The 24,270-nt window shown below is 40.0% G+C and overlaps 1 protein-coding gene across 1 annotated transcript in view; it reads right to left on the bottom strand.

Moving 5' to 3' along the window:
* dapk1 (death-associated protein kinase 1) overlaps window positions 1–24,270 on the bottom strand; it is a 101,902-nt gene that overhangs the window by 33,967 nt on the left and 43,665 nt on the right. The window contains exons 4-11 of the mRNA XM_074670054.1: window positions 20,383–20,521; window positions 15,563–15,692; window positions 12,786–12,834; window positions 12,585–12,611; window positions 5,943–6,095; window positions 3,360–3,405; window positions 3,146–3,235; window positions 1,467–1,559 (exon numbers count right to left, since the gene is read on the bottom strand). Coding sequence (XP_074526155.1) covers window positions 1,467–1,559; window positions 3,146–3,235; window positions 3,360–3,405; window positions 5,943–6,095; window positions 12,585–12,611; window positions 12,786–12,834; window positions 15,563–15,692; window positions 20,383–20,521 — 727 coding nt within the window. The remainder of the gene's footprint in view (window positions 1–1,466; window positions 1,560–3,145; window positions 3,236–3,359; window positions 3,406–5,942; window positions 6,096–12,584; window positions 12,612–12,785; window positions 12,835–15,562; window positions 15,693–20,382; window positions 20,522–24,270) is intronic.

Raw genomic sequence — 24,270 nt, 5'->3', positions numbered from 1 at the left:
GAATATACTTTGAGATTTTATTTAGAATACAGTTTATGGGCAACATACAGCAGAGTAGCTCGGCGCCATCTACTGCAGTGGAGGTGTGGAAGACGTATTGTACGTCCAGGAGTGCAGTTCTAAGAGTTGAAATATCAATATTTTGTCACACCTCTACAGCAAAGTGAGGTGTAAAGTATAACACTGCAAAGAATTAAAGTAAAGGACAGCAAGGTCCCGTGCAAGATGTGAAAACCTCTCAGCCACTGAAGAGAAATAATGTCTAGTTGGAAGTGCCACGTGCAAAATATGAGCGTATGAGTGTGAGCAGAGCTTTCAAAACACTTTGAAGAAATCAAAACCTGATTCACTTCTCTGACTGGCCTCTTCTCCATAGCTGTGAGTGTTACAGCATTCAGAGAAATACAACCTTTATTATTATTTAATCATCAAGATGACTCATGTGTTTGAAGCAAAGTGTTATCAGGGCAAGAAACATCAACAGTGATTAAAAAATGTCTCTGGACTCACAGCATCCTCCTGCTTCTTAACTCTTTGAACACATAATCTGACTTTTCAGCCCTTTCCCAGACTGACCTCCACCTCCTGACACGGAGCCTTTTAAACATCACACAAACAACTTCTTAGCTGAAAATTCACAGAGGGGCAGCTGCAGTAAACCCACCCCTGAGTGAGTCTTAAAGTAAAGCACTTAACCCTGAAGCTGCTCAGCCAATAAAGACAATCACCTTTTAGAAAGCTTGTACTGGTAAACATCAGCTGCAGCTCTCTTTGAAGACTGAAGGGGGCGCAGCAGCATCTTTACCTTCACCTGTGAGCTCACCTGTTGCTGGGCAAACCTTTAAAGCAACAGGCCTGGCCTTGGCCTGCTGGTAACACTGGGTTAATGATTAAACCTCTGACTGTGGCAGCAGTGTTAACATCCTACAGGCTCGTCTGAATCATCTCAGACAAATAAAAGAGCTCGCTTCAATCAATATTTGAGCTCATACTCGTAATAAACTCAACGAGCTTCCTCCTCTGGAGGCACATTCCTACAAAGCTTGACCTGGTTTCACACACACAACGAAATTCCTACAATCCCACAAACGGCTGACCTGTGGCACTCCAGGGAAATGAGGAAAAGATCAATTACACGTAGGAGCTCAAGATTCTCCAGGAGATTGTCGAGTTAGAAAATACCAGAGCTGTAACTGAGAGCTCCGGGTCCTCATAGGCAAACACACTTCAATAAAAGTAATCAGAAAGCCATTAAGCTGAGAGCCTGCTGTCATATCAAAGATAGACGGTGGAGAGAGAAGTGACGACTTTAAGTTTAATTAAAAGCCTTGATGGTGTTAATCCGGCTTTAATCGCCACAAACACAATCAAAGTGAATGATGTGGATCAAGATGTTGCGTGTCCTTCTCTTCAGTGTGTTTTTGTTAAGTTAAAGCACAGCAGAGAGTCAGATACTCAGGTCTTACCAGCGTGTCGTCGCTGCGTGCCACACTTATGTTGCTTCTGGACAGGAAGGAGCGGGACAGGCGGTTGCATAAGGAGATGAGTCGGACGGATTGCTGGAAGAGAAAGAGGACCATGAATTAGAAAGATAAAATAATTTCCAGCTACTGTCCATACATAAATCAACAGTCTTATCAAACTGTACTCATAGGGAAGCATTTACCATTTACATACTACGAACAAGTTGTTCATCAAACTTGTTTTTAAATGTCACAGTGAGTCCAGCTTAAAGATGCTAGGAGGAGGGTCTGTTTAAATTGGAGTGCAGCGCCACCTTTTGGCCCGGAGTCTCCGCAAACTGTCGAAAATGACTTCTAGTGAGGCGTGTGTTTGTTTAGGAACTAAATGGAGTTTGAAAAGTGAAATCAAGCTAATGTTATAGTAGCGGGCTTTATGTAGTGCTATTGGCAGCCCGGTGCTCCAACGAATCTGTAGGCAAACATAACAAGAAGTAACCACTGTCAGTTTGTGAGTAGTTTAGTAGACGTTTATATGTATAACGTTAGTGAATCCTGGTTTTGTCCTGCGAGCCGTCTACCAAGCAGAGCTAACATAACCTCACGCTTCAATTTATTGAAAGACTCTCAAGTTTGAACAGACCACTGCAGAATAACTGCTGACTGTGGGTTGGAACAAACATTATCACAAATAGCTTAGCCCCTGTATTATAGAGTGATACAGCCCAAGCTAAAGGCTAGTTAGCCTTTAGCTTGGGCTGTATCACTCTCCTGTTTAGCTTTCTTCTGCTCTTCTGTCCTTTTTCTGCCTGACAGTTAGGCTCCTGTCCACCATCACTACAAAATTAATCACAGAAATCATTCTCAGAAGAGAAAAAAACAGATCTCCATATTTTTTTCTCTTTTTCTACCAAACTTAGTCAGCCATGTCATTGGCACTGATAATCTCATTTTAAAGTGTGGATTATGATCAGGCATATATTTAGAAGGGAGATCGCTTTCAGACTCCTCACTGTCCCTTTAAAGTTGATTTTTTTTTTAAGTTTATAAAGTTGATGAAAGTCTTATTCTCTGTGGATATCTGGTCTTTTAATTTTTAGAGCAGTGTAAACACTTCCTTAATCATCTCAGCTGTTAGTGCCTCCTCATGATTTCTTCAAACCACCAGCTTATAGCATTTAGCGAGATGCATCATCAACCTGGCAGACTTCAAACCTCACTTCCACTGCTCTGAATACACGTCTCTGTCTGCTGTGTCATGTTTTGGTGTCAGTTTAATAAGTGTGAATAAATAAACTCAAAGTCGATGAAGGTTAGTGCACAGCCAGAAGCTGCCAGACTCGAGCAGGCGACGGAGATGTGGCGTGACATTGACGCCGAACCACCACAGAAAAACGATCCCAGCGTTTCTCGCAGCCTGGGAGCGAAGAGGGGTCAGCTGTGACGAACCAAAACAGACAAGCAGACGAGTTCGAAAGCAGCCTGGCAGTAGTTTGGATGGCTGTGGCTCGCCTGGAGCACTTCATGGTGATGTCCCATGAGGACGTCCAGGAAGGACTTTTTTTTGCAAGAAGCTGTCACAGCAAAGTTTATTTCTGGGTAGATTAGGTTAAAAAATGCAAAAATTTCTATTCCCTGAAAGTGTCAGCTGGTAAAAAGTTTGAGTCTGCATGAAAAAAACTTACTTTCCATTTTCTTCGAGCAGCAAACTTCTTGAACTTCTCCATGTTGACGGCAGACTCCTTCCTGCTCAGGGCCTGTTGAGTGTCTTTTGGCTGATGTGGACAAAACAACAAATGTAGTAGAAGAGAGACGTTAATGAAATTAAAATAAGTTTGAGATTTAAATAGTTCAAGGTTGAACAACATGTTCAAAAAGTTCAGCCATCAAGAGCCTGACCTTGATCCAGGGGTGCTGCAGGCTGTCCTGGATCGTCATTCTCTTTCTGAGAAGGTGAAATATGGACAAAAATTAATAAAGGAAAGCAGAAAAATGTTAAGTGATTTTAGATTTTCAGAAACATCAAAGTTAATCATATTGTTCTCTGTTTCTGTCACAACAGCTCGAAAATATTGAATGTGTCTACTTTTTTGACTTTAGGCAGAAGACATGAGAGCAGCTTTACAAAAATAAAGTCACATATTAATAGAGAAGAAAAATGAGCCCTATTCAAAGCTGGTTTGTGCCATAAAAAGGTCATTTCAGGAATGCTAATGAGCGGTTAAACTCATTCTGATTGGTCAAAACTGCACAAAAGAAGTGATTAACTCTCAACAGCAACCACACCAGGGGCAACCTTTCACTTTTGCCTGTTGACACTGTGGCAAAAACATGGGTTTATTATAATATATATATCTTTTGAACTGTCATCATTTTTTCAAGATGTATGATATTATTTGTTGCCCAAGATAACACATCCAGGTTTAATGCTGTTCTTTTACTTATACTGTATAGCTGTAATGGACAAATCACAAGAATGAACATTTTAGGAGCAATTTTGTAGTTTTATAAATTTGCTTTCTCACAGTAAGGCCATGTCCACACGTAGCCGGATATCCGGAAAACACGAAACCACATGAAACCACAGTTTTACGTCACTGAAAACTATGTTTTCTAAAAACTCCGTCCAAAGTATAGATTTTGGAAAAGTCTGGTTTTGTGGTTTCGTGTAGACAGCGGGGAACTGAGTTTTTGGTTCTCAAACATCACAGCCGAATGACGGAGGTCAAACCTGATTGGCTGGAACTGGTTTCACGTCTGCCAATCATGGGTGTGGTAGGCTTCGGGCTGCACTTACCAGCAGATTTGCCCGGTGTGTGTGAACCAAAGAATTCTTAAAAACAAGTTTGGGGGGAGGGTGTTTGTTTTTAAAAATACTTGGCTACAAGTAATTAATTTCCTTAATTTCCTTACTTATTTGATCTCATATTTAACATTTTTCGATTATCGGGGCCGATGTTTGGCATTTTGAGGCATATCGGTATTGGCCATTTTTTAAAATCTGACGGTCGATAAGGAACAAATTTAAAACTGCCTTGTTGCGGCTCTGATGCAGCAGCTCCGCTGTCTGCAGTCATTTCTCAGTCCCCAGCACTGTCCCACCCACAGCACCATCTGATTGGTTACAAGCAGAGCCATGGCTTGGGCAACAGCCAATCAGCAGTGCAGTTATTACAGTTTTTGTAGTTGCATTGAAATTCTGGAAAACTTTAGCTATTTATTTTTCATGTTTTCATTTAACTTTATAAAACATGCTGCTGAGCCTGTGAGCTGTTTAATAAACTCATGCTCAAAAGTATTTGAATGAAGTTAAGTGTTGGAGTTTGTATTGTTCAAAATTTTGACACCAAATCTGCACTTTGACTGCAGATTAATGTTGGCTTCAAATATCGGTTATCGGCCTCCTTGACTACAAATAATTGGTGTAGGCCCGGAAAAATCCATATTGGTCCTCCTCTACCTCTGAGTGTACCATCTGTCAAAATAAAAAAAGTGCAATACTATAAATGGTTAATTTGGCCGTGGGATGTGGTGATAATTTTGGCCAACTATCCTCAACGAGTTAAAATTTTGTTTAGGAGGGAGATGAAGAGTGAGGATGACTGAAAAATAAAAAAAAGAGCTGTTAATCTACAGACGCGTTATATTTACTCTTTTGACGTTCAGTCTCAGTCGAGTTAACCTTAAAAGGGAAGTTCCTCTCACCACATCCCTTATCCTCTAAGCTGTAAACAAACACAGAGAACAGCTCCTCATTGTTTTTTAAAGTTACATTTTGTTAAACGATGACCATGAAGGGAAACTGATGTCCAGCCAGCACGCCACTTCCACTTCTGAATGTCTAAGCCTGTCACACGTGTCTGAGGTCGAGTGTAAACCCACGTGTCTTGCTGTGCTGCTGCAGTCCAGCGTCACTGTGAGCATTATTAAACAGATATCTGGAGCTTCCTCACGGGGAGTCCTCGTTTATCTTCCTGCCAGCTGAGCGGCTTCGTGTCTGCTCACCATGTAGATCAATTAAGAGCCGCTCCTCTCTGCTGCACTCGGAGCAAGATTTCTAAAAGCCCCATTACTTTAAATTTGTAAAGTCCTCTTTAGCTCCCTGTCCTCCTGTTAAAGAAGTCTGGCTCATTCTCACTGTATCCTCCCTCAATATAATGATCGTCACACAGATTGTTACTCATCCTGCTCTTCCTCTCTGTTGTTTGCAGGAACAGGAGAAAGAAAGAGTGAAAGGCCCAAAACAGGGTAGGTGGAGTCGGCTGTTTCAGTTCAGCTGAAGGGGTTAAAAAGCGTCATTGTTGCACTTTCATGTGGTTTTTACTTGGTCACATGAACCAAACCATCTCAAACAAACTTCAGAGGAAAAAGAAAAAGCAGAAGAATGTGGTTCTTCGCGTGAGAGGAATGGATCAGCGCCACAGAAGAAGATGAGCTCTGATGCAGAAAGTGAAATGAGAGATTTAAATGTGTGTTTCATACTTGGGGTCCTTGATGAGAAGCCTGGCTATGAAGTCTTTGGCCAGGATGCTGGTGCCGCTGAAGAACTCCTCGTCAAACGTGTAATCCACGGCCGACACGTTGGCCAGAGTCTCCTGCTTGTTGTCTCCCAAGAACGGAGAGGCCCCGCTCAGACTGCAGGATGGGATGGAGATTAATAGAGAGTTAAATGAGGAAACAATTACTGACATTCAGCAGCCAGAAAGGAGCCTCAGATCTGAGACTGATACATGTGTTAATAAAGAGAGAAACAGTCAAAGATCAGATGGAGCTTCTGAATGAAAACAGACACTTTCTACATGGATGGGGCTGCTGTTTCACAGCTGCAGGATTGGGAACAAGTAAGGAGGCTAACAGATGGGTTCATTAGAGGAATTTAACATGATTATACTTCCTTAACCAAAGACATCAGCTGTGAGGCTCTGCTTCATGTGCTGCACACAGAGCTGAGAGTCTTCAAACTCTGGAGTCAGTTCTGCAGGACAAACTGAGCCATGAAACCATTTAAACCATGAAAGCATTCCAGTCTTTTATCTTTAATTAAATAATTTAATTTCAGAAAACAACACTTGATTTCAAGACAAAGCGACTTGAGTCTGACTTGATTCCTGATTTTTCTGAAATGATGATTGAGCTTGAACTTGAGCACTGACTGTCTGTGGACTCTGATGATGGGGAGAAAGACACTGGCGTTTTTTTATTGCTATTTACTGTATGTGTAAACTGAAAAAATATATAAATATATAAAGATAAGTAGTCTTTTGGGTTAAAATATATAACGAGTGACATTTTTACATACACTGTTAATGTTAATCAAAACATGCAACTATTATGCAAGCTGATTCAGGGTTCCTACAGCTTAAGGCAAGTTGTAACCAAGACTTTTTAAGACTTTTAAGATTAATTTAAGACATTTAAGGCCATCTAGGTTTTTTTTTTTTTTAGATTAACAAATTCAATTCCTTTTAAGACTTTTAAAGGTACGCAGGAACGCTGTGATTGGATCACTGTTTATTAGTAATAAGAATGGTGAGGTGCTGGTACTTGATATATTTAACTTTTCCCCATGCCTTTTTGAGTCCATACAAAAAGATTACATTTATAATGAAACAAGTTTTTCCCTTGTTTGCAGAGCTTGCCATTTGTTTCCTTTCTGTGTGACGGCCACAGTTTATGACAGGACTTGACCTTGTCTTGGACTCTGATAGTGAGGAGTCAACTGTGTCTAGGACTAAAGTAAAGAGGAGCCAACTTTAGGAGTGCTGTTGGTCTAGTGGTGCCAATGTGTGCCCCATATACAGTAGATACAGTCCTCGCCACAGCAATCAACGCTTTCCTCCACTCTGTACCAGGGATGTCTCGATCCGATACACTGATCAGTATCAGCACTTGATATGGCTATTTTTGGGGGATCAGACACCATCTGCACTGTTACCTTTTACAGCTGCTGTAAATCAAACCACGTTGCAAACATGTCCGATGTGTGGGACTACTTCTCTTTGGAAAGCAAGGATAGTAAAACAGAGTCTTGCAACATTTGTAAAGTGAGTGTTCCTCGAGGAGGTACCAGCAGGGCTCACTTTAATGCAACAAATATGATTCCACATTTACAATAGAATCACCCAACGGATTAATCAGAGAAAGGTTTCAATATTGGATTGGTATAAAAAAAATTGGATCGGGAGTCAAAAAGTCTGTATTGGGACTTTTCCTTACAATCCATTTCTTTCTCTATTCAGCTGTGTCATCCAATGAAGGCAAAGATGCCCCCCCCAATAGAATAAATAAATAAATAAATAAATAAATAAATAAAGATAGATAAAAATAAAAAAATTACATAAATAAATACATCTATTAAAAAAATCAAAACAATAACAAGGGTTGGTGTAAGAAAAAGTGAAATAGACTGGACTCTGAATTCACTATATTGGCCTGGACTTGGACATCAGACCAAGACACTGATACTCATACACAGTATAGTCCAGGCCAACATGCTTCACACATACAGAGCATCTTAAAGCTTACCAAGATAATTTACATTTCATTAAAGTTGTATTGCCTCTATTGAGAAAAGTGTCACAGCAGAAACAGTAGGAAGCTGTGAAGGGACAGTGGGCAACAGCACAGGGCAAAGGCCCAGTGGACTGGACCCCAGGCCGTCCACTTTGAGGACCATATCCTCTGTGATTCATCCACCAAGCTAATCCAGCGTCTAGTGATAATTTACATTTTTAGTGACATCTCTTTGACAGCATGTTTAGCTGCTTTAATCAACCAAACCACTTCTGAATTTCGAATCTAATTGTCAGTGACAAAAAACACAAAGCTCCCTGATTATCTGACACGCCTCAGTGGAGCTTCTAATCAAAGGAAAGAGCAGAAGTTGGATTGAAGTTCAAAGACTAACTCACTAAATACTGATTATTAACAACCTCTGAAACTTAAACCGTGCCCTTACTATTGGTTGATTTGGGGAAATCTAATCACAGAGCTGCATGATAACTAACCTCCCTATCACCCTGGAAAGCAGAATAATAAATGAAAGGTTTAAGTGTGGGATTTTTTTGTATTTTACAGAAAAATTAGCAGTTACACCGAGGAGATAAAAGAACAACATGATGGAGAGACAGTACAGCACACTGAGCAGTCAGGCGTGTCGACGAGGTCTCTGAGCTCATGCTAACCCTCCCCTCCTCACTGAAACCTCTCCAGCTCGTCAGCACCAGCAGCTAATTAACATGCCAGCTGGGACGGACGTGGAGGTGGCGTGGGTCAAGCTCAAGTTGAGTGGAAATGTATGAATTTATCGACTGTATGAGGTGCAGCTGCTCACAACAAACAAGTAATTAAAGCAATTCTTCAGCAAGCCAGGCGTTGAAATCAGCAGGGAGGTGTCTAATCAGGATTCAGTGGAAACATTTAAATCAATCATGTCGCCAAAATGATTCCAAAAACGACTTAAGCGTGCGTCATGCATCATTTTTATCATGAAGCACACTCGTCTTCACAACCATCACCCTCCAGCAGAGCAGAAAATCGCAGAAACACCAAATGGTTTGAGGTTTTAAATTCTCCGACAAATGAAGTCCCTCATTTCTCAAACATGGGAAAAGAAGGAGCTTTTGTTAAAGCGTAGAGTTTCCTAATAGCGTTTTTGTTCAGCTTTCATTATATTTGTGTATTTCACTCCACACTCACGCAGAACTCTCCTATGAAAAGATTGCAGACGCTCCTAATAATCACCCGATCACTTATTGAATTATCCCAGCTCTCATTTTTCCCCTCTCGTTGTTCTCTAGTAAAGGAGCTGAGCTGTAAGTGCGGCGTGCAGTTGCTCCGCTGTGATAATAGGCAGTGAACGATCTATTTTCTCTCACGCTGAGCGAAGCTGTGACAGCTGTGTGGGTGGACGGCATGAGGTGAATGTGTGCAGTTCGTATGTGTGCAGGGATGTATTCGAAAGAGGGAGTTCATGTAAAGTAGAAACAAAATGACACATCATTTCAAACCATCCACAGAGTACACCTCTGAAATTGAGTGAGTAATGTTTGCAACTACCTATTACACAATTTGGAGATAACATTTGTGTTTGGCATTTATTTACCTCGCTGGATTTTAATGAGAGCTTTCTACGTGTATGTGTGGGCAAATGCACCTGGTGTGTTACTTTCGTGCACACATTGTCGTGTCTCTCTGGAGGACAGAGATGTGTGGGAGCTCAGAAAGCCTTTCAGCCAGGTGTAAAGTGAAGAGGACGGCATCTTCGAGAGCAAGTTGATCCCAGGGTCGCCGAGGGCAGGAACTTCTCTCTGACTGCTGAATTAAACCGTGCTGACATGTCTGCAGACGACTGCTTAAAAGCTCTTACTGTGGCTGCTGAGGATGAGGTCAGCTGTTTGACTGGGTTGTGAGCAGAAAGGCCACAGTGGTGAAACATTTCACATCACCTATCGTAACTTTATTCCGAACTTCATTAGAGCCACCATTACAGTTGTGGGTGGGTGGATGCAACAGAACAAAGTAAGAGTACTACAGGGCTGCAGTAATAGATAATTCTTTGTATTGAGTATTTGGGATGGGTACTTTTCACACTTTGAATGCCCGGTACCTGGAAATTGGTAGGTACTAATTGGTACCAATTTTCGGTACTTTTCTGTGATAATAAATACGAATTTCTTGAATCAGCAAATAAAATCTCAAAGTTTTTCAATTAAACTATTCTATTCTTCAATACATAACCTTACAATGTTGTGTTCATGTCCAGCATGGAAAATTTCTTACTCTTCCACTCCCTCACAATCACACAATCACAAGGATGCGTTTAGGTACCCAAACATGGAACAGTCTGGTTTTATGTGAATTGGTACCTGGTACTACAGACAGAATTCAGTTGGTACCTATATAAGTACCTAACTTGTTACCCATCTCTAGCCAGTAAACTATTAAGTATTCTGGCCATTAATTGAGTAAGCTAATAAGAAATGCTGCACACAGCTATTTTCTTTCATTAAATTTGTTTTATGCCATTACTGTAAGCACTGTAATGTCTCTGTTGTAGTAATATGAAGATTTTTTTTTTATTTCTAGGCTCACACCTTCTCAATATCTCGTCTCCAAGTGATTCAGAAAAACTAGTTCTTGCATTTGATACCTCTAGGTTTGATTACTATAACACATAGCAGTTAGAGTAGTGACAAGGACCAGGAAGGGACAGCACATCTCCCTTGTGTTAGCTTCTCTTTAAAATCTAGAATACAGTTTAAAGTCCCTCTTCTTAAAAAGCTCTCAATGAAAATGTACCAGCCAATTGTAAAGAGCTAACAGTGCCGTATTATCTGTCCACATCACTGATCTCACTGCGTGAAGGCCTGCTCTTCTTACGCAATAGGGTTGGGACAATATGCTTTTCTCTTCATTCAATTCGATTAGATTCTTTTAAGATCTTTGGGGTGCCAATTCGATATAAGATGTGGTTCTTGGATATTTAAGTTTTTTTGATTTTTTGTTTGCTTTTTTAACAGCAGACCATGTGAAAATGATGAATGATGATGATAATGTCTATAGACTACAGGCTGTCCTTGAGTTACAAACGAGTTCCGTTCCTGCAACGCGTCGTAACCCAAAATCTGTGTAAGTCAGATTTTTACCCTCAATATCCCCTAAATCTCTAAATAATATCTAAACACACGTATTATACTTCATATTCATGGGAAAACAGTACAGACAATTAAAATAGACATTTCAATAAAAACAGACAATCTACACTATGACGCGACTCGAGACAAGGTGGACGATGCCGATGACCGCGTAGCTGTGTAGCTGTGTATTCATACATACTCCACGTCAAAAACTAGTGCGTGTTGTAGGAGCTACATATATTTATTGCTGTCGTAAAGTCAAAAGAATGATCAGTCAAGAACCACGTAAGTCAAGGTCCTCCTGTATAAAAGGAGCCATATTTTCCCATAAATTGCACATAACATGTCAGTTTCTAAGATTTACTCAGGGGATCTGACATCTCAACTTTCTTCCAACCCAGCTTATAAACAAAGACTAAAATGAAGGAATCAAATTTGAAAATAAAATTTGAATTGATTTTTGAACAAAAAAAATACAATTTAAAATTGTTGAACCAAAAATCCCGCTACTACTATATACTATTTTTTTTTTCTCCCACCCTTTTTACCTAGAGTCTCTAAAAAGTAGTATGGGAGGTGGAGCTGTTATCAGGCTCCTCTTCTTTGGCATCATCTATGGGTTAAGATCTGGAGAGGCACACTCTGTCTTTACTTTTAGGAGTAGACTTAAAACTTTCCTCTCTGATAAAACTTAAAGCTAAAGCTGGGTCAGGCCTGGACCAGCTCTCAGTTATGACTCCACTGCATTCGTTGACTCACACCCGCTGCTTGCTCAGTCCAGCAGGTCCCATGACTGACCGACAGCTTGAGTTGCGGGACTGAGGAGTTCTTGCCCTTCCCACTCCATTGACAAGCCTCTCTTCATTCATATTGGGGGGTAAAACCTCAAACCTGTTGACTCCTGGTCTGGCTCCGCCCGTCCTGTGTGTTTGTTGTTGTAGTCAAGCTAAATAGGAACTGGTTTTGACAAAATTTGTTTTACTTTGAAAGTCACTGGGTGTTTTTTTTATCTTCTTGTCCAACTTGATCTGCCCTACGGTGACTTGACGCATCACAGCTCTAATCATTAGCTCTAAACTTACTAATAACACATTTTTATGCTTTTTTATGCTGGAATATAATATCAAACAGATTTAAGAACAGAAACTAATTCATAGGGATTGCATATGTGTTGAGTCAGCAAGAAAAACAGCTTGACTGCAGTTTTAAAATGCTCAGCAGTCCTTCCTGCAGGCTGACATGCATCAAAAACAGCAAACTCTTTAGCAAGTTCAACGGCAGTGAGGTCAAAGAGCGGCTGCTAACTGCTCTGCATGTTGACAAACATCCAGGCTGACTGTCGTGTTCAGCGAGTGACGACGCCTCAGGGTGTGTACGACAACGTGAACAAAAAGGTTAAGCTTTGACTGACGCACGTTTTCAACGTATACAAGGTTAATATGTCACACAACCATCCATCATCACTGCAGGCTTTTCAGGTACTCACAGAATGTAGGTGATGACGCCAACGCTCCTAAAGAGAGACACAGAGACGAGATTTTACACTCCACATCAAACAGTTTGGAGCATCCCGACAGCAGTGTGTCGTGCAAAAGGAGAAAAAGAAGTTTACTGAGCAGCAGATGCTCCTCAGAAACAAGAACTAAAGCAAACAGCTTATGATGGTAATGAGTTTTTGTTTACTCACCACATGTCTGCCTCCAGGCCCAAAGGTTCATAGTTGACTACTTCTGGAGCTGCAGGGCGAAGGCACAAGACAGACGATTATTTCTCTTCAGGTTGACACGCAAATAAGAGAGCAAACTGAAACTTCACCTTTGATTTACTTCAGTTACGTTTTTCTCTTTCCTGTCTGTTCATTTACTGTCTTTATTCCTGTCATTCTGATGGGTCTGTTCAAACTTTTTTATCACATTCAGTCCGCTTCACAGACTCTTCTGTTTCACAATCTGCTGTTTTTCAATCACAACTGTCTTTACTGTGATGATTCCTTCTCTTCTTTCCTCCCTCTTTCCAAGTGCGAGTGACTGAATTCATGAGTCAGAATTTTTAGTGTGGTGAACAAATCAAAACATGATGAAAGGACATGAAAAAATGAAGGCAGCAGCACAAAATAGTGTAAATAAAATATATATCAGATTTGCTGCTGCACCAAAAGCCAAGAGTAAAGGAAACATGTTCATCGTAAATTCAGGATTCATTTTCCTGTTTAAAGAAGATTAGATAAGAAAGGGTTAATCACTTCCTTTCAGTTCTTTATTGAAGGTTTGACGTCAAAGGTCAAAGTCTTCTTTCACACATGAGGAATAAGTGTAACAGAAGTCATTTGGTGTTGACAGAAGAGACACCTTTGGCCTGGATCTGTAGTGTTTTTCTAGGATAAAGACTCCATTTCCCATGATGCTGGTAATGTATTTATTTGTAGTAACGTAGCTCTATTGTTTGAAAGGTGACAATCAAACTTTGTAAGCGTCCAGAAGGTGAGCAGACTATCTGTTTAGTGTTATACTCTCAGCCCACTGCGTGTAACATTGTCATCAAAGGGACTTTCTGTCCACGTGTTGTAAATGGATTTTTGTTTGACTCAACCACAGAAAGTAAGAAATCGAACTTAGAAAAAAACAATTTTGACGCTGACAAAGTCATTCTAAATGGTGGATTATACCAGAGACAGCACATGATTGGCCCAAACACTTTCTGACAGGCCAACCTCAAACTTTTATTTGAAAAAAAAAAACATTATTTCTTTTCTAAAACCTTGGTTTTAAAGAGGAATATTGTAAAATTTTGTCACTTCACCCTTGTTTTGTTATTGTCAGACGCCCTGTCTTCATAAAATGAGCCAGGTTTAGCAAGCTTTTAGCCTGTTGGTAAAAAAGTTATGAACCATTCAGTCTCATGTTATACCGGTAGGATTAGAGAAGGGTTTCTCAAACTTTATTGGTTAGTGTACCCCCTGGTTAACCTTGCAGGGCAGATGGACCTGCCTGATTCAGTTTCTGAAATCCTGCAGATCCATCTTGTCAGGCTCCATTGACCAATGAATTTGCTTGGCTGAATTGTAACTGGCCCAATCAGGGAAGAGAGGTGGGGGCAGGGCAAGTGACGTCAGCAGACTTTCGTACTTGTCGGGTTGTTTCTTGTGTTCTTGTGGTTATTTGTCTATTGTTTCTCATCAGCAGTGCACATATGCTACGTCATACTGTGGCTTGGTGTGGATTGGTCCGTGGTGAGTGTGTCAATCAGAACGGTCGTCCAATCACCAGCTGATGATTTTTTTGAAGGTCCCTCCTCTGAAAACAAATCTGAAGAGCTGCTACCCTGATGGACTAGAGAAATATTTCTGTGGGGGATATATGAAACTGTTCGTCTGGCGTGTCAGGTTGCCCCCTTGTTTGGCTGAGAAAAAGTTTCAGGAAATAATATTTGGAAAAAAACATGAATATAAAGAATATATTCCCCCAGGTATTGACAATATTTTCGTGTATCACATTTTTTGTTTTCTTTTTTTATCTGTCCATTGTTTTCCTCCTGGTTGTGCTATTGTTAGCATGACATGTTAGTGTACATGCTCTCTCGCTGAACAAGCGTTTTTACAAATAATTGATAAGGATGATTTTAGTGATCAGATTTTTAATTTTTTTTTAAAAAAGAACCAAATCTGCTTCAGAATATGCATGGTAACAACACTGTGTCTATATAGTTATTCACTAACTTTTGTAATGTAAGGCCCACCAAAATTGGTTTGGCCCACCCAAATTTAAAATCCTGGCTCCGTCCCTGGATTATACAAAAGTGAGACTCTTTTAAGGAAACTTGAAGGGTCGTCACTTGGCCTTTAAACTGTCCATACAGATGCATTAACAAAACCTTGCTTTGTCTATTATATCATTCTATTTTTTGGTATGTGAGGAGTTTCAAAGCCCTGTTTTTCTGCCCCAGCTTCCCCGCTCATCCCTTTGGCTTTCTGCCTGCTGCTCTTTATTTAGACCGTTTTCATGCTGCTGTCCTGCTGAACTGGAAACAGGTTCTGCTTTTGGCCCGGGATGATGCTCTGAGCGGGAAAACGGGAGTGTTGGCAGCCTCCCGAGGGCAGAGGGGGACTTGAAGGGAGTTTGGACAGAGCCACTGATGTGTCTATCAGTATGTGAGTGTGTTTGTGTTTGTGTGTGTTTGTGTGTGTGTGTTGGCAAGACGGAGGAGTTCTCATCGTCTCCACTCTATTATCAGGCCTCCCTCACTTTGTCCCTATGGCACAGTTGGCCCCTGCTCTCACATTACTCAACTCCTGGGATGAAGCCAGCAAAACAGGGTGGTGCAGTTCTGTGTTTGTTTTTGTGTTCACAGTAAAGAGAGGGTGGACGGTTCGTTGGTGCAAACTAATCAGAGCTGAAGCTGCTTAATAAAGATCATCTTTATAGAAACAGAAAGAGATGATGAAGTCAAGAAAAAAAAGAGACTGACCTACAAACTCTGGAGTCCCAAAGATGTTTTTAAAATCATTGCCAAAATCCATCTTGTGCGCCAGGCCAAAGTCAATGAGCTTGATGCGCGGGTGAGGCACTGAGCGGCTCAGCAGCATGATGTTCTCCGGCTAAACAGAGAGGAGGAGAGAAACAGTGTTAGAAAAAACAGAGGAGACCATTTGGATATTCCGAGAAAGACTAAAATCTATAGTGGGACTTTCTTCATTGAGTTTTTTTAGCCTGTTTTCATTAAAGAGGGACAGTGAAATTTATAGCAGAGAAAACCCTTCCTTTAATTATCACCGTGGGACACAGGGAAAACAAGGCAGTGCGCCACAGAGTCCGACACAAAACCAGGAACAGTCCTGACAGGAAGGAGGCTCATCAGCCATGGAAATCTGATGCAAAACATGAGTTAAACAACCTCTCGAGGAAGTGGCAGAAAGGAAAGATGTGCTTCAAGCAGAGCTAGACTACAGAAGAGGGAAATTCCAGGGCCGTCTCAGCTCCAAACATTGTCTTTTTGGCTCAACTGTGAAGGGAGCTCAAGGGTTTAGTTTGGAGAGGAGAAAGAGCAGACAGGCTGTGGGTGCTGAGGAAATACAATCAAGCTTCAGCTCTGTTTGCTGCTTCTCAGCTCGGTAAACAGACAGGCTCACATTCACAGAGGATGAAGGGGGATGTTGTCTAATGCAGTGGTCCCCAGCCCCCTGGCTGTGGACTGGTACCAGGCCGTGGGTCAGTTGGTATCGGGCCGCACATAAAAATACTCAACTTACATTATTTTAGTTAGATGTATTATCTGAATCTGAATGATGTTTCATTTTGAAAAATGACTGGATTATCTCTGTCATGCCCATCAATGACTTATTCTTGATGCCAAACCCCCCAAGATAGCAAAATGAACAAAAAACAAACATCTTTGGAAAATTTCTTTAGGCAGGGTAGAAGAGCCAGTGAGGAGACAGAAGAAGAGCCGGTCCGTGAAAATACTGACTGACATTGGTCTGTGGCGCAAAAAAGGTTGGGGACTACTGGTGACTTGCACCCAATATACAATCTCTAATTGCATATTGACAGATTTTTTTTTGCCTGCAAACAAACTAAAAGTATTAAGAAATTAATGTTTGAATTGAATTGTGGACGGATGGAAAATTAGAAGAAAAAGCAGAAAATACACTTTGATCATTTTTTTCTTTTCTGAATTTCTCTCTGTTTGGTATTGGCAGAGAATATTTGGCAAATTTTTCCATGGGTGCAACCCACAAACTCAGCTCTGCTGCTAATCTCACTAATTAGGGATTAGAAATTAGGTACTTTTATAGATGCAGAGTCTGTCAAAAGGTACCATGTTTAGGTTCCTTAATGCATCCTTATGGCTGTGAGGGAGTGGAAAAGTAGGCAAATTTCCATGCTAGACATGAACACAACTGTACAAGTTTATATTATGAAGAATAAATATGTTAAATTGAGGAAATCTTACATTTTATTATTAAATAAATTTATATTTTTTACCACATGAACACAAAAAAGGACAGAAAATTCGTAACGTACTGTAGCGTTTCAAACGTGAAAGGTACCCATCCCTACCACAAATGTTCCTTATACATGGAGTGTGATTTAAAAGAGGAATAAACAGGCTTTACAACTGTACAAGATTTATTGCCCAGAAGCATTTTTGCAGCAAAAAATTATCTGCCAAACTTTGTTCTTAGTTTGGTCATAGATTTAATCTCTATATGAGAAGCATTCATTGTCTCTTTCAAGTAAACTAAAAAGAAAAGGAAGAAAAACCAAAAAGACATGCACAGATCAATCGGCTGGCCAATCGATCTGTGCCGACTTCCTTAATTTTGGGGGATCTGTGATCGGCCCATCCTTACATATGAAACTGATCTTATATTCCTCTGGGAAGGTCTGACAGCCAGCCTTTGTTGCTGTTTGCTCTGAGACCTAAAACACTGGACACTTTATTGGTTAAGTCAAAACATAAAGATTTTAGTATTTCACAAGTATTGTTCAATAATTTTCAATAAAATAAGATTGGAACATTGAAGGTACATGCTGTCAGTTATAAAAAAAATACTAAGGCCCCCATTGGCCCAAGGCAGGTCAGGCTTTTTAAAGATCGGTGATCAGCCAGAAAATTGTGATCGGTGCACCCCTAAAACCAAACATTTTACTGTAAAGTGGAATATGACAGGACATTATTTAGCTGAACACTTTAAGTCTTAATCTGAGGCAGCAGAAGACAGTGAATAACAGCAGCTGGGACATAAAGCAGCTGCTGTGTGGTCGGTAAAAGCTCCAGCATTGATCAGAAGTGCCTGGCAGAGGCACAGAGGTTATTAAACTGTGTAAACCTGGAGGCCGAATGTCCTGGACTCAGAAGTACGACCTGCATTATTGTTGTGTTTAGAGTCAGAGTGGGTCTATTTATTCTCAAACTGCTATTTCTGCAGCCACAATAGGGCTACATCAATGGCATTGATCGAGATTTAATTAAGAAACTAGTGCAACAATAGACCAAACACAGAGACAGTTTAATGTTCAGAAACCTCAGGAGTCCTGCAGCGTATCTGTGCTGTGAGTGCACACTGACTTTTAGCTCTTTTTGTATCTGCGCTCTCTCTGATAAACACAAAACAAACCCAAACACGATTAGTCCTGGTAATAAGCTGCAGATAGATGGCTCCAAACATGAAAACAAACTGGTTTAAGAAATGCAAAGACAAACAGACTTTGAGGACAGGACCGTGACTGGAAAACAGGAGCAGCTTTTTTACATTATGCTGGTAATTTATTTCTCCAGAACACGCTCATTCAGGGTTATGGCGGTCAAGGATGACACAAAACAAGAAACACTTTACAAAGACCTCTAACAAAGAGAAAACATTTGTTGTTTTTGGTCCCGTATGTGTGTAGGAGTCCTTTCAAAGAAAACACGGTGCTGCGTTGTGTAATGGTAACATGACCCTGAACGAGTCACTGTCATCATCTTTTGTGTCCGTCAAATGGAAATGATCAGAGGAGAGGATCTCTTGTTTTGTTTTGCTTCTCTTTTTGAGGACGTTTCGGAGGCTAATCACTTGAAAAGGCTCATTTGCATTTGTTGAACACAAAGGATCCATGAAGGACAAACACATGAGCTGCTGTGCGCCAAATCCAAATGAAACACAGGTTTACATAACAAGCTTTTCATATTCCCTAAAATACTGCTTTTGCTGTTATTTAAAGAGCTTATGCAGAGTTTGTGTTTTGTCTTTAATGAACTGGAGGAGGTCATTAGACTCAGACCCTTGGATTTTTTTGTTGCACTCAAAGAGAAAATATTTTCATAAGACTACTGTCATGAAAAATGATCTATGTTGGCTGTTTCCTTTAATGTTTACTGCTCCAAGGAGCTTCTTTTCTTCATGATGACTTTGTGTGAAGGAATTATGACACAATGTTGTACAACCCTGTGTAATGTCTACAAATAACAAAATCAAACAGGCTTTCTGATGCCAAAGTTAAGTCTTAAAGAAAGTCCTACATGAGTTTCTGGGTCAGAGTAGCAGAGCTCAGTGGTTCCCAAAGTGGGGTTTGTGAAACACTGATATGGAGGTCAACATGGTGTCCAAAAACACTTCTATGAACAGCTGCTTATTTCACCCATTATTGTAAAAATACAAACACAAAAAGGGGTCAATCCTTTATAAAAACCCATGCAAACAGAAAATTTTTGACTGTTCTTACGCCTTTGTTGAAAACCCCAAGTGATTAAACCAGGATCGGCGGTATCAGTGGCATCAGATTAATTTGGAAACAAAACAATATGTGCTGCTTGAGTTACAGTAGTTGCACTACTTTAGCTCCTCAAAGAAAAACTCACTGCCGTTGTCATGTACGAATGTGGCTGTGTCCACGGATTAGCTTCAATTCACAGTTTCAGGAACAGACAGGTGACGTCGCGGATGCTTCGTCCATGTTTTATACAGTTTATGATCATAACACAGCTAAAAATCAATATAAATACGTGACAGTTCAAATTGGCTGAGATAGAAAATAAATTGCGATGCCCTATTCAAAAAGCATAGGGCTGTTTTTCCTTAAAAAAGAAAAACAGACAAAAAAAAGAGATTTAGAGATTTATTTACAGAGATTCTGTTTATTCGTAATATTCATTTAGTTTTCTTACGTGAGATTCGTTTAAAAAGTCATTCATTTCATTTATTTTTTGTTATTCAAGAGAAAAGATAATTTGACTTGCACTTTTGCACTTGCACAGTTCACCCTGCCCCAGAGAATTAAAAAGGGAATTCTCTTTAACTTAGATAGATAGATAATAGATAAAATACTTTATTAATCCCCGAAGGGAAATTCATGTAATTTGTAATTTGTTCAAAAGAGAAAATATGTTTTGTAGCTTTTATACATTTAAATATATGTATTTGTGTATTTGTACGTTTTAAAATTTTGAATTCATTGCATTGTTTGTGTTTTGCAGTTGCAGAAAAAATTTAAAGAATCTTTTTTAGTCGCATTTTCTCTGAAAGCTCATTCTTTTGATAAAATCATGAGAAAATTGCATTTTTAACCCAATATCAGAAATCGTCCAACCCTGACTTGAGTCTATCATTACATTCCTAATAACCCAAATTGAAAACATTGAATTATCCCTTTAATGTAAGTGAATTTTTATGTGTTTCAAATTTGACCTTGGTTGGATGTATTTTCTTCTTTACAAGCCAAAAATTTCAGAAGCTTTCAGGCTGAAACAAACGGCTGAAGAGAAACCAGATGACTGAAAGGCAAATGTTCTCCATGCTTCAGTACCTTAAGGTCAAAGTGTGCGATCTGCTTGGAGTGCAGGTAGAAGACTCCATCCAGGATCTGCTTGAGGAACTGCGTGGCTTCTTCCTCGCTCAGAGACTCCTTCTCAGCCAAGAAGTCGAAGAGTTCACCACCGGCCACTCTGTATGAGACGAGGCAGAGACAGAAAGAGGGGGAGAATTAATACGTGAGATCTCTTAGATCACAGTCGGTTACAAATCCCTGCTTAACAGAGCTGAGCTGATGTAATCTAATCATCCTGCTGCATTAGAGTACGACTAATTTACACATCCCGAGCACGCTTTATCCAACGCAGCTTAAATAATGAGAACCTTTCATTTACTAACAACAAAGGGGAAGAGCTGCTGAGCTCTGTTTTTGAACAGGGAGGTGATAACCAGTAATAAAAACAGAAAAAAAATAGGTTGCATACATAAATAAATACCAAAACAACAGAACAGAAAAAAAGGATAAGGCTTTATTATTGGACTGAATGTCACTCTGATCAGTGGGTAACATATTAAGACGTAATAAAAATCTTTCTTCAAAGATATTTTGTCTCAAAAAACTATGAATCAGCTGTTTTTGAATAGTTGATGTCATGGGAATCTTGCATGTTTCATTAAATTCTTCCCCCTCAGCCTGGTAATATCAAGGTCAGCTCTTTCCTTCACTGCTGATACATGAATCTTGATTTAATGAGATGACTCTTCAGCCCATTTAAAACCAGAACTGATGCTTGATTCAGCTTTGAAGAAGTCTGAAGCAGAGACAGTCTCTCAGTCACAGCTTGATGAAGGTGAACGCCCTCAGAGGGAAAGTGTGTCAGAGAAAGCAGAAGAGAGGAGGAGAGCAGATCACTGTAATTAAAGCGAAGCTGATCCAGGGGCTGCGCGTTCACTCAGTCATACAAACACACGTGTGTCTTATATGTGAGGAATCAAACTCAAGGATCACTGCTAACTCTCCAGTTTGTGTAATTACCAAATGTGACTTTCAGTTTTCATCGTACAGACATTCCCAACAGATAATTATGTAATAAATTCCTCTGCAGGATTACAAACCCCCAAATACACAATCACACACTGCTCGTCCCTCCAGGGAGGAAACACCAGACCAGCTGCACAGCTGGGACCTCCACTGCCTCCTCCCACCACACGCCCACGCTACAGCTCGAATGTTTATTTCATCATCTGCATCAGTGGTTAGCAGAGAGTGAGCGCACATCAAACAGGAAGGTATGCTTCTACGCCAGGGTGTCAGCCCCTGTGTTGTTCTGGAGAGGCTGGTCGATGTGGAGGAGACAGTTGCTGTTGTGGTCGTGGTTGTAGCAGCAGCGGGAGATGGGGGAGGATGTGGAGGACAAAAGGGCAAACATGAGGCTAAATATCTGTAACATGCATGTGCTGTTTCACCAGCCCAGGGATAAAAATAAAAAATAAAAAACAAACCATGTTACTGTGGCAGCTTTGTATGCTAACAGAGAGCTGTGTTCAAGTGTTGTGATTCATTAAGTGACATCATATAGTACAAGGGACTTATCTGTTTTCAGACAGAACACATGACAAGACAAACTTTAGCATCTCCTAAAACAGAATTTGGTAAATCTGATCCATTGTGACTATTTGACTATCTTCTTCTTTCATCAAATAATGAACAGTGAGAGGATACAAGAGTCTTACTTCACAATAAAGCATAAAAAGTCTGTCCTTGGTCTGGTTTAACTAAGAGATCACACGGTTGGGCTTCAGACCTAGAAGTCTGATAATGAGTGCACAAAGAAGTGAGAGTTTTGAAAAGGTTTGCTCTCAAACATTAAAATCCAGGAATTTCAGAAAACTGTGCAAATCTTCTGCACTTCTTGGTGAATAGATCATCTCTAATCAGATCCCTGAAGTAAAACAGACTCAAAACTAACATAATGATGACAAACATCAGCTGTCAGTAGCTCAGAAAACATTATCTATGACTTAAAATGAGCTTGGGAATCTATAGAGCTAAACATGTCAGACTGAAAAATCTGCATCACAGTCACAGTCAAGTGAACAAAAGCTTTGATTGATGGTAATCAGTGGATAATTTAAACACTGGAGTATGGAGCTTTGTTTATGTTCAAGTGGAAGTTACAGCGTGTAGACTTCGGTATCATCTACTTGCAAAGGCAATCTTTCCCAGCACTGCATTAAAGCACTCAGAGTGCTACAAAGACGCAGCTCTTTCAAGAGGTTAATCACACAAACCCTTTTATTTTAATCTATCATACACAGTTGAACAATGCACTGTGGAAATGAGCAATTTCAGAGAGCAGCCTGGACGTGTGAGATACAGCGTGTACAGTGAAGGTGTGAGATTGAGCCCCGACTGAGCCAAACAACAAGCAGGACGGATGCCAGCTGGAGGAGAGAGAAGGAGCTAACAGGGCCAGTCTTATCTGGGCTGCTGGGTCCTGACTGATGAGCTGTGCAGGCTAACCATGACCCTCCTAAAAACAGCAGAGAGCTCTCAGCTGCTAGTCCAAGAAAAGTGACTCAGCATTCTTTCTTACACCGGTTTGGTTTTGGTGCCTTAATGCAAGTTTCATATTCATGCAGATATTTAAAAAGAAAACCTAATAAAGGCAAGTTTACCTCCAAGGAACAACTCCTGGGTTTTTTCTTTCTTTCTTTTACATTATTATAATTATGATTATGATTATTATTACTATTGAATATTCCCCTTTGTCACCACTGTGTTGTATTTTGAAAAACATAACCTTCCAACCTTAGCTGCTATTTGCACATTTCTGACTTCAGTCAACAAATCTAAGTTGAGTTAATGTTGTATTTAATTTCTTTTTCAAAACTAGTAGGGATGTTAATTTATAGCTGGTGAACAAACCTCTCACAATCTGTATTGTTCCATCTTTTTGTGACTAGAGTGCTTATTTATATATTCTATTTCATTTTATTTTATTTTATTCTTTTCTTTCTATTTTTCGTATTTTTCTACTTACTCTATCAATTGCTGCTTTCAACACAACAATTTTCCAGTTTGGATCAATAAAGTAATTCTATTCAATTCTTTTCTATTTCTATTCAGAGACATTATTAAAGTTAGGTGACACTAACAAATCTTCCTCATGGATCCAATGTAGGGGTGGGTACTGAATTAGGGAATTTTATTGGTACCGACTGAATTCTGTCAAAAGTACTGAGTACCGAAATCAAAAGGTACCACGTTCAGGTACCTAGACGCATCTTAGTGACTGTGAAAGAGTGGAAGAGTGGGAGATTTTCCATGCTGGACATGAACACAGCATTGCAAGATTATATATTGAAGAATAGATATGTTAAATTGAAAAAAAAAACTTTATTATTGTACAAATTGATGTTTTTTACCACATAAACACAAAAAAGTACTGAAAATTGGTACCACTGAGTACCAGAACCAATTGCCAGGTACCGGGCATCAATACCGTATCGTTTCAAATAATGCATTTTCAGCAGCAGCCAAACAAAAAACTGTCTGTTTTGTTACTCTGGACTCATTAAAGACATAAAGTAGCTTAAACATCCCCATAAATTACTACTTCCTCCTGTTTTCTCTGTAATGGATAATCTACCTTTAAAATGTAGGATGAGGTCTCTGCCTTCTCCCATGAAAGACAGATGTTTGAACATTGCCCTCAGGTTTATCCACATGCACACAATCAGTTCACCTCCAATCAATGTACAAACAAACAGCATTCAGCTCTTCTTAGCGTTAAGAAGTCAAACATTTGTTTGCTAACGCACTGGACAAATTTTGATCCGGTATAAGCTCTGCAAATCCTATAAGCCCTCCAGGTTATAAAATATTTTTACTGTTTGAAATCGAAAATTGAAGCACAAAGACAGGATGTTCAGAGCTTCC

This window comes from Halichoeres trimaculatus, unplaced genomic scaffold (assembly GCF_033239565.1).
Source record: "Halichoeres trimaculatus isolate MK-OKI-2021-1 unplaced genomic scaffold, fHalTri1.1 fHalTri1_scaffold_5, whole genome shotgun sequence".
Taxonomy (NCBI): Eukaryota; Metazoa; Chordata; class Actinopteri; order Labriformes; family Labridae; genus Halichoeres; species Halichoeres trimaculatus.
This window is presented reverse-complemented; position numbering and strand designations above follow the sequence as displayed.